Raw genomic sequence first — 12,508 nt, 5'->3', positions numbered from 1 at the left:
TGGCTAGGCGGTGGGCAGGCCGGCTGTGGGGTGGGCAGGCCGGCTGTGGGGTGCAAGTAGCCAGAGTGCTGCCCGTGGGCTGGCCAGGCCCTGCGCGGGCAGGACAGACACCTCAGGACGGACACTGGAGACTGAGACAGCCCATGCAGCATGGTCCTCGGTCCCCTCGGCACAGGAACAAACTTCATTGCCCTTTTCCCGAGGCACCCTGGCCAGGCAAGTTCCCGGTTTCCCCACTGCCTCTGCGTTGGCCTAGCCCACAGGTAGATCTTGCAGAGCTGCCGGACCAGGATTTAGGGAAGGGGAGAGAACCCTGTCCTCAGAGCAGCCCCTGACGAGACCTGGTGTGGCCCTGGCACAGCAGGAAGGTGAGAAAGAGCAGGCTGCGTCTTCAAGTAACCGATTCCCTCCGTGCCTCCTGACGTGGTGGCAGACCTAGCACGAGACTACAGAAACACGCAAGCCCAAAGGAAAGGAAGAAGATTGCCAGGAGGACCCGCTGCCTCCTTCATTTTAGGTTAAGGAGAGAGCGAGACATAGACAAGGGTGGCCACAATCAAACCGATGCTGAAGAAGACCTTGAAGGTGTGGGGCATGGTGCTGGAGCGGGGAGGACGGTCCCTGGCGCTGGTTTGCAGGGGCCTGACCACACGTTGCCACTGGGTGAGGATGGCCTCCCTGGCACCCGCCCACTGGCCCGGGCCCCGCAGGCGGTACTGGTATGGCGTGCAGGGCCCGAAGGCCACCTCCAGCGCCAGCTTGGGGTCGGTGAGGAAGAGGGCGAGCAGGTTGGGCTTGACCCCCACCTGGGAGGCGAGCTCGTCCATGTAGGGGATGTAATCCACCTGGATGGTGTGCCGCTGGCTCCTCACGTACCTGCGGGCAGGGAAGGCAGGCAGGCTTGCCACATGGGCACGGGGGTAATGGTGGCACAGGGGTAACGGTGGCACGGGCAATGCCTGCGCGGGGTCCTTACCGCTCAGCCATTTTCTCCTTGGTTTGTGTGATGTCAGCCAGCATGTCGGTGGATGGCGGCAGGTCCTGAAGCCCTGGGGAAGAGGAGGCCGTGACTGGAGGGAGGGCTGTGCTCCTGCTGTGGTATGGCTGGCTCTGCAGCCCAGTCTGGCCTCTGCTTGCACACAAAAGCCTTTGGGGCTTTGGGGACGTGCCACCATGGCAGGAGCAAAGCAGGAGGCATGGATGAAGAAAGTAATGGCAGGAAAGGAGAGGGAGGAGGTTGTTTGCAGGCAACAGGACCCGTTAGTGGCCCCTGCAAGAGAAGATGAGCACAAGGCTCATTGCAAAATGCAGCGCTGGTTTTTGTCCCTATGAATAAGCAAAAGGAGGACAGCAAAGGTGAGTGGAAGGAGGCGGTACGTGAGGGGATGCTGCCAGTTGAACGACTCAGCCTTGCCGTGCCCAAGAGAGCCTGGCTGTGTGCTCCCACCCTGCCTCGCTTACCCTTGAAGACGCGGGTGGCCCAGCGACATTGGAGCTCGGAGATGGGCATGATGGCACCCAGGGGCTGGATGAGGCCAATGAAAGCCAGTGTCGGCTTCTCCAGGTCGGGGGGGAACATGAATTTGTAGAGGGGGATCTGGTTCTCCACCACCTTCACGCAGCCCTCAAGGAAGGGGAAGGAGAAGCTGTATCCCGTGGCGAAGACCACGGCATCAATGTCTTCCCTGGTGCCATCCTCGAAGATGGCAGATGTCTCCGTGAACTCCTGGACATTTGGCTTCACCAGCACCCTGCCCGAAATGATGCGGTTGGGCAGGTCATCATTGATGGTCGGGTGCTGGTCAAGGATCCTGGAAGGCACAGATAGACCTCATGTGGGGCCCGTGCAGTGGGACGGGCAGTGCTGGGGCAGGTGCCTGGGGTGCTGTCAGGGTGCTCACCGGTGCCGGGGCTGGAGGCCATAGAGCGCATGGTCAAAACGGGCATTCAGCTTCCTCTCCAGGAGAAAGTTGCTGGCGTTTTGAGGCAGCAGGCTGAGGAGGAGCTGTATGAAGCGGCTAATGTAGGCGAAGTCGAAGGGGTATCCGCCATCTGCCACCCGGTGCATCACCCAGGTCCCACGCCTGGTGCTGAGGAAGACCTGGGAGGAAGGAGACGGGAGGTGGTGGAGTGGCAGCATCCTCAGGACTGGGCTGGGCCCCCACTGTGCTCCTCCGACAGCAATGCTGGCACAGCTGCTGGGACCACAACAGCCACCCCCATGGAGAGGGGACAGGGTGCTCCATGGCCGGCTGCAGTGCTGGAGGGAGGGGAGCCCACAGGGGTGGCAGGGGATTGGTCGGTGCCCTCCAGGGTCTAAATAATAAGCACCCCAGGCCCGGCGGCTCTCCAGCATACCTGCTTGGCTGCGTGGCTCAGCTCCACTGCAATGTCAATGCCTGAATTCCCAGTGCCAACGATGACCACCCGCTTCCCCAAAAAGGGCTGTGGGCTCTTGTAGTCCCGGCTGTGCAGGTACCAGCCCTCAAACTTTTCCAGCCCTGGAAGAGAGAGGGAAGCCATGCCGGGCAGGGACGTGGGGCAGGGGGTGGCTGTCCCCCTGCTCAGACTGGTGGTGTGATTTGGGAACAGGCTGGGAGCAGTGTGATCAACGGGAGCAATGCAGCCCTGGGATGGTGCCCAGAGAGGCAGTGGCATCTCCAGCCTGGGAGATGCTCAGTGTAGCCCTGAGCATCCTGCTCTGTCTTTGAGGCTAGCCTGACTTGGAGCAGGGCTTGGACTAGAGACCTCCATGCTCCCATCCCAAAATCCTCCTGCAGTTCCTGCCTGGTGCCAGGTGTTGGGGGCAGAGGAGCAGTTGGGGTCTGTGCCATCCTGCCAGACCCTGGTGACGGTGTGCTCCATCCTGTTCCTCAGCCAAAGAGGGTCTCCACAGCTGAAAGCTCTCCAGGCATTTTTGCCTAGCACCCAGAGGAGAAGGCCACCACAACCGCCGAGCTCTCAAGCCTTGCCGGGGAGCCAGAGAGCCCAGCGGGTGTGTGGCCAGCAGCTCAGGGACCCTGTCTTTGGTGGGAGAATTGAACTGGCAGTGGTGGCATCTGCCAGCAGGGCACTTTGGTCAGCTGCTGATGGTGTGGCAAGAGCCACCAAGGACAGATCACCAAGATGGGTGGGATAGCATCATGCTTGTGCAATCCCACCTGGTACATTAACCTGTGGGGGCATTTTTGGCAGCAGCCAGAGTGGCGTGGGGGCTAAGCTGGAGCAGAGGGTGCTCCCAGGGGTGTCAGGGAGTAGGCGAGCAGCCCGCGGGGCAGTACCTGGGAAGGTGCTCAGTGGGAGGTGTGCCTCGGTGTGGTGCCCGGTGCACACCAGCACGGCGTCAAAGACGGCTGCCTCCTGCTTCCCCTCGCTCTCCGTCACCACCTCCCACTGGCCCGTGGCAGAGAAGTCGGGGCGCTTGGCCACGAGGCACACGCTGGTCTAGGTGTGGGGGGAGCGGGCGTCAGGCACCCTGTGCCCCCCAGCCCCGCCACCGCCTTCCTCCTGGGCCCCCCCAGCTCTCACCCTGAAGCGGATGTGGCGGAGCAGGTCGAAGTGCCCGGCGTACATGCGGAAATACTTCATGATCTTGGAGTTGTGCATGTAGTTGGGGAAGTCCTCGGGAATGGGGAAGTCGCTGAAGCACATCATCTCCTTGGAGGTGTTGATGATGACGGAGCGGTAGATGCTGGCGCGGCCCTCCTCGGGGTGCTCCTGTGGGAGCAGGGCACAGCTCGGTGCTGGCATGGGGACCCGGGGCTGCAGGTTTGCAGTGGACACCTGCCTCCCCTACCTGGCACCTCGCCGTGCCCGCGGGTGCAGGATTAAGCCACGGGTGGTTGTAGCACCCATCCTTCCACCCAGCACCCTCCCATAGGTGTGACCACCTGCCCCGCAAAATGGGGCAGAGGAAGCTCTGGTTTGGCGGGGGCCATGCAGCGGTGACAGCGGGTCGTGGGGTCTTGTGTCTCAGTTTCGCCGCTCCCACCCCCTGCCCTGATGAGGCGGTGTGTTCCCAAAGCTGCTTGTGGTTCCCACATCAGGTCTCACCGGTTGCTGAGCCAGCTCCGGCACTTCCAGCTGAGTGGCTGCTCCTGCTTCCTGGGTCTCTGCCCCAGCAGCTGCGTGCTGCTGCCCTGGCTCTGCTCCACCAGCCCCATTTCTGACCCACCATGGGCAGAACCAGCGGACCATAACTGAGCCACCCCAAACCCCATGCTGGTGTGGTGCAGTGTGTCGTCGCCCCCCCTGGACTCTCCCATCTGCATATTGGGGTGTGGTGGTGAGGCTTGTCTTCTTGTCAGTGCATCCCCCGGGGAAAAGTCAGCAGCCTCATTAGGTGGGGGCAGAAACGAGCTCTGGGGCTTCCCCAGAGACAGGGAGAGCCAAGTCACATAGGAGGCAGCGCTCGATGCCTCTGCGTTGGTGAGCGGCACAGAAGCAGGGAGAGGAGCAACCAGGACTTCCAGGGAAGGGCTGGGCAGGACGGGGACAGAGACTGGGACAGCCAGCGGGGTCAGATAAGAGCAGGATGGGTAGGAAAGGGCTGGAGGAGACTAGGAGCAAAACAGCAGGGGACAGGGATGGATGAGACCAGGAAGGGAGGGATGAGAAGGGGGAAGGCTGAGCTGGGGAAGTGAGCCCTGGGGTAAGGTCCTTGGGGAGGGTCCGTCCTGCTGCTGGTGGGAAGGAGACAGGTCCAGTGTGGCTGGCACACCAGCTGGCACCACGGGGACCTCCTGCTGCCGTAGCAGATTTTTTTTCCCCGTTGTTTTCCTCAGCAACCCACCTGCTGCATGCATGCAAAGCAGGGGAGCGGTGCTTCATTAGCTGCCAACGTCTGATCCCAATCCCATCTGTGCTGCTGCCGCGGGGCAGGCTGGCACAGTGTGGGGCTTACCTCGAAGCGCCAGAGCCCCCCGATGTCCCCACTCCTCTCGAAGCAGGTGGGTACCAGCCCCTCATCCAGGCAGCATTTCAGGGCACACAGGCCAGAGGCACCGGCCCCGATGATGGCTACTCGCTGGGCAGCCATGTCCCGTGGTGCAGTGGTGGCAAGGTTGGTGGGGAAGCCTCAGTCGGGGGCAGCACGCACTTGGCGGGTTGCGGAGCCTTGCGGGTCACACCGGGGTGACGCGCAGTGCTGCTCGGTCGGGTATGGCTGTCCCTGTGCTTCCCGCGGGTGACCAAGGTCAGCTGGGGTGTCACAAGATATATTTCTTCCAGACATGATCTACAGGTTCCCACCCGCCCCACCACTGTGCCACACCTCCTGCCCACGCCTGCCCTCCGCAAGGGACTCATTAGGTTCTGTAAGCGCTTAACGATGCCGACTGTCCCGGGGCCTTCCTGGGTGCGGGGGCCAAGATGTGGCCACACTCCAGATTTCGGCAGGTCGTGGCGTGGAAAACAAAACTGGGGGGATGTTCGGGGCACTGGTGGCTGGCAGCTGTGCTGGCCCCAGTGTGTGGTGGCCAGGACCCCCTGTCACTGCTGGGGGTCCCCAACCCACTCAGCAGTCCTCCAGAGGGGCTGTGTGTAGGTGACGAGGGTGGCACCGAGCCATGCCACTGTGACTACAGTGACCTGCTCCGGTGGCACACACCCTGGGCAAGGCTGTTTTGCTGTGGATACACACACGTGCACGCGTGTGCATGCATGCAGCCCATGCTGCCGCGGAGCTGGAGCTGTGCTGCTGGCACGAGGCTGACCTCAAACCCGTGCGCGCCCCCCTGGCCCGCAGGGGGATGGGGTGGTGTCAGTAACAGGACAGACACCTGACTCTGTGTAGCATGCCTTTATCCAGTTAGGAAGTCTTTGTGCCTTTGCTGCTTAGCTCTTGAGTAAGTGTAGCCGGTGGTGGCTCAGTCGGGTTATGGGTGACAGGAAAGCCAGTGCATCCCCACTGGGTTGAAAGCACTGGCCGAGAGTGACTGGATTTTACCCTGCGTGTGAGCAGGTTTCCTTGCCTTGCCTCCGGCAGTGGCTCCCCGGGAAGAAGTGCAGAGCGGGCGCCGAGGCATTATTTCAGCAGCTGGGGAGGCTCGATGCACCCCAAGCTTGCGATACGGCCACAGTGGGGCTGTGCTGGGCAGGACAAAGGCTCCTGCCAGCACTGGGGTGCACAGACTGCTGTGGGGCAGGGGGTGGCTTGCCAGGCCTGCTAGCGCATCGCAAAGCTTCCCTTCCCTCTGTGCAACCCAGCAAGAGCAGGCACCTACAAGTAAGCAAAAACGATGGCGAGGACGGCCACGGCCCCAACCAGCTTGAAGACGAGGGGCACGGTGGAGGTCGAGGGGTGCTCCTCCACGTGCCGCGTCTGCAGGGGCTTGATGATGCGCTGCTGCTGGGTGAGGATGGCCTCCCTGGCACCCGCCCACTGGCCCGGGCCCCGCAGGCGGTACTGGTATGGTGTGCAGGGCCCGAAGGCCACCTCCAGTGCCAGCTTGGGGTCGGTGAGGAAGAGGGCGAGCAGGTTGGGCTTGACCCCCACCTGGGAGGCGAGCTCGTCCATGTAGGGGATGTAATCCACCTGGATGGTGTGCCGCTGGCTCTTCACATACCTGCGGGCAGGGAGGTCAGGTGGGTGCTGGCGGCAGAGCCGGCAGATGCCCCATGCGCCAGCAAGGCAGTATTGGATGGAGCGCGATCAGGAAGGATCAGTGGGGTGGGGGTAGTGCGGCCGAGCACATCCCTGCCAGCTGTTGGCACAGCCAAATATGCCAGGATGCAGCCACGGGACAGGATGGGTGCCCACAAGCAGCTGTGCCCAAACTGGCCCCTTCCCTGTTCCCAGGGGGGTCTTACCGCTTTGCCATCGTTTCTCTCTTCTGCTTGATGTCAGCCTCCATGTCGTGCCGTGGGGGCAGCTTGTTCAGCTCTAGGGAGGATGAGCCACAGCATGGGGATGCTGCACCCCACTGGCAACAGTGGCTGCTCTGGTGCTGCCCTTGCCTGGGTGCTGTGCCCCTGCTGGCACCACCGTGGCGGGCAGTCTGGCACCCGAGGCATGTCCAAGCTCCTTGGTATAAGAAGGAGCAGCCTGGGGAGCTCAGGGTACGGATGTCCCTGCGCTGCTCAAGCAAAAGCCTGGCTCACCATGACAGCTGCAAGGTGGCCATGCCATTGCCTGTGACCAGGATGGCACAGCTGGCTGCTGCCTCCCAAATATGGCTGGGCACCATATGCCCTGACTCTGGGGGTGCAGGCTTGGGCTGCAGCCACAGGGGAGGTTTGCCTCACTTACCCTTGAAGACGCGGGTGGCCCAGCGACACTGGAGCTCGGAGATGGGCATGATGGCACCCAGGGGCTGGATGAGGCCAATGAAAGCCAATGTCGGCTTCTCCAGGTCGGGGGGAAACATGAATTTGTAGAGGGGGATCTGGTTCTCCACCACCTTCACGCAGCCCTCAAGGAAGGGGAAGGAGAAGCTGTATCCCGTGGCGAAGACCACGGCATCGATGTCTTCCCTGGTGCCATCCTCGAAGATGGCAGATGTCTCCATGAACTCCTGGACATTTGGCTTCACCAGCACCCTGCCCGAAATGATGCGGTTGGGCAGGTCATCATTGATGGTCGGGTGCTGGTCAAGGATCCTGGAAGGTACAAGGAGCCATCAGGGTGCTGGGGTGGGGTGTCTCTGCTCCGTGTCCTGCTCCGGCCACTGCTCCCTGCTCCGAGGATGCTCATCCCTAGGGATGCTCAGCCCAGAGGATGCTCATCAGCAATGGGGCTGGTCCCCCAGGAATGCTCTGCAGCTGCTACTGCACTGGTGCCATCAAGGGTCCCCAGAAGGGGCAGTGGTGGCTCCCTCAAGCATTGCCTGGGCACACCACAGCTATTAACTGGGTTTCTGGGGCTGGTGCCTCAGCCCCAGCCTGGGCACAGGGAGCATGGAAGTGGCCAAGCCGGGCTGGACACAGGGAGAGCTGGGGAGTCCCTCCTGGGCAGGGGGAGCTTTTGCTGTCACCTGTGCTTTGGCTTCAGGCCATAGTGTGAGTGGTCGAACCTCGCGTTCAGCTGCTTCTCTGTGAAGTCGCTCACCAAGGACGGGCTCAGCAGCTTCTTCAGGAACATCTTCACGCGGGTGGTGAAGATGATATCAATGGGGTAGCCCTGATTTCCAACACGGTTGAAGATCCACGCACCCCGGCGGGTGCTAAGGAAGACCTGGGTGAGGAAGGAAGCATCGCCTCCTGAAGGCTGTGACAGTCCTGGGGGGCTGCCCCGGGGAGGGGGGGGGGGGCATGTCCTCGCCCCGGGATCACTCCTCTTCAGGTGCTGGGCGAAGACTCGGAGGGAACCAGGGGTGGGCACCTGGGAGGGAGAGGTAGGGAAGAGCCGCAGGGGCAGCCCCAGCCCGTGGCTTGGAGATGGAAATTGGGGTGTCTGTATGGAATCGAGTCTCAGCTGCCACTGCTGCCTGGCAACTGGGATTGCTGTGTGCCAGCACTGCTGAATGCAGCATGTGCCGGGATGGAGTGGTGGCCGTGCCAGTGCCTTGGTCCTGGTGTCTTCATGGAGCCAGCAGTGTCCCACGGGGGGGTGCCATGCCCACAGGGACCCCGCTCCCGCTGCTCACCTGCTTGGCCGTTTGGCTGATCTCCACGGCCAGGTCCGACCCTGAATTCCCAATCCCAATGACAACGACTCTCTTGTCCGTGAAATCCCTGGCATCCTTGTAGTCTCGGCTGTGGAGGTATGGGCCCTTGAACTTCTCGATGCCTGTGGCCGGGGAGGAGGGATGCTTGGCTTCCTGGTGCTGGGCTGGAGGGTTACTTCCCTAAAAACTGAAGTAGGCACCCTCCCTGGCCCTGCCAGACCCCTTCTGGGGACCATGGGAGTGCTCCCCGAGTCAAAGCAGGGCAACGCTGAGGCCGGGAGGAAGAGCAGCAGAGAGAACACGGGTTCCCATGGCCAAGCTTTCCGGGGTCTCTCCTTGCGCTGGGGCGCGAGGCGGTACCTGGGAAGGTGCTCAGTGGGAGGTGTGCATCGGTGTGGTGCCCGGTGCACACCAGCACGGCGTCGAAGACGGCTGCCTCCTGCTTCCCCTCGCTCTCCATCACCACCTCCCACTGGCCCGTGGCAGAGAAGTCGGGGCGCTTGGCCACACGGCACACGCTGGTCTAGGTGTGGGGGGAGCGGGTGTCAGGCACCCTGCACACCACCCGGCTCTGCCACCGCCTTCTTCCTGGGCCCCCCCAGCTCTCACCCTGAAGCGGATGTGGCGGAGCAGGTCGAAGTGCCCGGCGTACATGCGGAAATACTCCATGATCTTGGAGTTGTGCATGTAGTTGGGGAAGTCCTCAGGAATGGGGAAGTCGCTGAAGCACATCATCTCCTTGGAGGTGTTGATGATGACGGAGCGGTAGATGCTGGCACGGCCCTCCTCGGGGTGCTCCTGCGGGAGCAGGGCACGGCTCAGTGTGGGCACAGGGTCAGCAATGGGGAGGGATGGCTGGGGCTGATGTGGTGGCCCTTTGTGTGGAGCCCCTGCCCTCAGCCTCCCCCCAGGGACCCCGCCGTGGCCGGCTGTGTGCCACCCCACTGGCCACTGCTGCTGGTCCCCGGCTGCTGCAGTGCTGACCCCCAGCAGGACATGTGGCTCACAGGGATTACCTCAAACCTCCAGAGCCCTCCGATATCCCCGGTCCTCTCGAAGCAGACGGGCTCCAGCCCCTCCTGCAGACAGGCTTTGATGGCGCACAGCCCACTGCTGCCCCCTCCGATGATGGCCACCTTCTTCGCCATGCTGCCCTCCACCACTGGGTTTCTGACTGGGGACAATGCCAGAGAACGGGGCTGAGGGACGAGTGGGAAACCCATGCACAATTTTGGCCCTGTGCACCAGAGGTCCCAAGCTGAGAGGAAGCCCCCTAAAAGTTTGTGTGGGGCTGCAAGGCAACTGCTATTCCTGCCCTGGCACGGACCGGGCCAGTGCTGGGGTTTTGCACCACCATGGTGTTGCCTCTGGATGCCACGGGGAGAAATGCTACTGAGTGCCAGGGAGCCTTGAAATCTCCCTGCCCATGCCAAGTCCCAGCGATGGAGGCGTGCCGGATTGCCGTGCCCTGCCTCGGGGACTGATGGCTCTCTCCCAGGTGGGTGACGGTCCCGCTGGCTGCCCTTTACCCTCTCCCTTCCCTGGGGAGATGCCCGTCGCGCCACCCCGGAACCCACTGCATGCTGGCAGCCCGTGGGGAGGCCCTCAACCCACCTGTGGCCGTGGGAGTTGCAGCCCCGGGGAAGGCCAGTGGCAGGCAGGGAGCTGCGCGAGGGTCTCTGCCGGGTTGCCCTGATCCGTGACGCAGGACGGCGCCCTGGCTTTATGGTGTGTGGCTGTGGCGAGCGGGGCCTCCCCCTCCGTCACTCCTCCCACACGGCTGGGGAGAGGAAGCCAGCTCCCAGATGGCTCCCGGCCGCCTGCTCGCCTTTTCCGGCAGTGGCTCTCCACGCAGCCTTGGACGGCAGGGTAAGGAGCCGTCCAACGCTCCTCACCAGGAACCCCCACGCGGAGACATGGTGGGGATATGGGGTTGCAGGAGAGACAGAGATGCAGCCGGTCCCCGTGGCATGCACACCAGATAAACAAACACTGCCCTGAACTTCTACCTCTGGGATTATCAGGATCAGCTCAACCCTGTTTATGCTGGTACCCGGGGGCACACGTGGCTCCAGCTGCTCTGGTGGCAGCCGGCACCTCATCGCCCACGTCCCCCTTGTCCCTGAGCTGGGCAAGTCGGCACAGCGTCCCCGTAGCTGCAGCTCACTCCTGGCCCATCGGAGTCCCGGGGCCAGTGGGACCCTGGTGCGAGGAGCACCATGCCACCAGGGTGTCGCTGGTGCCAGGGTGGTGGGGCTGGTTAGGAAAAGGCTCTCTCCAGCAGCGCGAGGCACAGACCAGCCAGCTCGGGAGCACGCCGCTGGCTCCCGGAGCACTCGCAGCCAAACAGTCCCTGGGGCTGCAGGGGAAATTTGCTCCCCTGTGTCCAGGGAGCTGAGCAAGGCACCTGGTTACGGAGGGGCCAAGCTCTGCAGCTGAAATAGTTTTAACCTTCTAAACCTCATAGTATGTTTGCAGTAAATGTAATAAAGCTCTTTCTGTCCCTTGCTGTTGGCAAGGGCTGATCTCTGCCCGGTGTAGAGGCGCCAAGCTGCCAACCCTCTGTGCCTGCCTGTTGCAAAGCATCAAAAGCATCTCTTACCAGGCAGGGAGATCGGCACGGGGACGGCGAGGAAGCAGCACTGGCAGCGCCACCCTCTCTGCTCCACTCTCAGCTGGCTTCTGGCTTTTTTGCAAGTTCTGCAGGGACTGCCCAAGGATGACAGGTACAGGGGACTTCTCCCAGCTCTCAACTGCTGCGAAACCTCTGTTTTCAGAGGTGCCTTCGAATTTGGCCTTCTCCCTTGGCGGCTACAAGAGTCTGCGCAGCCCTGGACTTTGCTCCCACTGTGCTTGGGCTCATGGTCTGGCTGAAACGCGCCAACAGGCACAGGGGACTGCGGGAGCGCAGCCAGGGTGAAGCCATGGCATTTCAGTCAAAACCGTCTTGTTGATATCCGCAGGAAAGCCATGGTCCCCCATGCCTGGCAAGCACGCAGGATGGACAGTGTGGTGGGCAGTGCATGCAGGCACATCTGCTCAGGGCTTCTGCAGCAGGCAGAGGTGCCGTGGGACAAGCCAAGCAGAAAGCACCAGTCTCCTCCTTCCTGTCAGTGGGCTGGCACCCGTGCTTGGAGGAGTGGTGACGAGTCATGAGCACAAGAGGAGATCAAAGGTCTCACTGGCAGAGGTGGGAAGAAGCAGAGCAGAGGTGGGAGAGCAGCAGGGCAGCCTGTGACCCAGCAGGGCTGTGCACTGGTGATGGCGGATGCCACCAAGCAGCTCATGGAGGGTCCTGCAAGTGAACCGGGAGCAACTTTTGGCACGCACATACATATGGGAACAAGCCGTGGATGCACAGAGTTGCTGTCATACTCCTCCGTGGCCTAGAGAGGAACACCCCAATAGCTGTAAGAACCGCTTGGACAAAAAGCACCCTGCGTTTGGGACAAAGTAGAGCCAAGATGTTTTGGCACAGCTCAACAAGCCCTGATCGCCCCAAACCCTGACCACACTGGAGCGTGCCACCCGCCCACGATCCCGCAGCCACCGCAGAGCTCGTCTGCCTGGGTGCTGCTGCCGTGCATGTGTCGGGTCAGGCCAGCCCAGCCGGCTGCCGGGCATGCAGTACAACTCAGGGGATTTTTTTTTTGTTTGTCACCATATGAGTCCCAAACTGGAGTGCAAACCCACAGCTGGTACCTTCCCCAGCTCACGGTGCCAGTAAGTCATGGCTCAGCTCTGGGGGAACCTTGTCATGTCAAGCACTTTCATTTCAGTCCCTGTGTAACTGATGATGAGTGGCAGAGACAGGGTGCTTGTACCAGTGGTCCTCAGCCTGCTCCTGCATACTTCACCCAGAAGAACAGCACACTTAAACTGGTTTTATTACCACTTAATCA

General features: G+C 62.0%; 2 protein-coding genes across 2 annotated transcripts; both read right to left on the bottom strand.

Annotated features, from left to right (window-relative positions):
* Positions 1-518: 518 nt before the first annotated feature.
* On the bottom strand, positions 519-5,233 carry LOC104264178 (flavin-containing monooxygenase 5-like). The gene is given in 8 exon segments (XM_059821639.1): positions 519-876; positions 977-1,049; positions 1,462-1,811; positions 1,902-2,101; positions 2,359-2,501; positions 3,282-3,444; positions 3,529-3,717; positions 4,904-5,233. Coding segments are annotated over 8 exon segments (1,806 nt in total).
* An 846-nt stretch (positions 5,234-6,079) lies between these two features.
* LOC104261370 (flavin-containing monooxygenase 5) lies at positions 6,080-9,784 on the bottom strand. Its single transcript, XM_059821620.1, has 8 exons — positions 9,623-9,784; positions 9,216-9,404; positions 8,967-9,129; positions 8,586-8,728; positions 7,974-8,173; positions 7,250-7,599; positions 6,811-6,883; positions 6,080-6,566 (listed from the first exon to the last, which is right to left on the bottom strand). Exons 1-8 carry the CDS (start codon positions 9,752-9,754, stop codon positions 6,221-6,223), a joined length of 1,596 nt encoding a protein of 531 aa, XP_059677603.1. The 5' UTR covers positions 9,755-9,784; the 3' UTR covers positions 6,080-6,220.
* Positions 9,785-12,508: the final 2,724 nt, after the last annotated feature.

This window comes from Gavia stellata, chromosome 10 (genome assembly GCF_030936135.1).
Source record: "Gavia stellata isolate bGavSte3 chromosome 10, bGavSte3.hap2, whole genome shotgun sequence".
Lineage (NCBI taxonomy): Eukaryota > Metazoa > Chordata > Aves > Gaviiformes > Gaviidae > Gavia > Gavia stellata.
The sequence above is the reverse complement of the archived record's forward strand: the minus strand, read 5'-3'. Positions and strand labels throughout refer to the sequence as shown.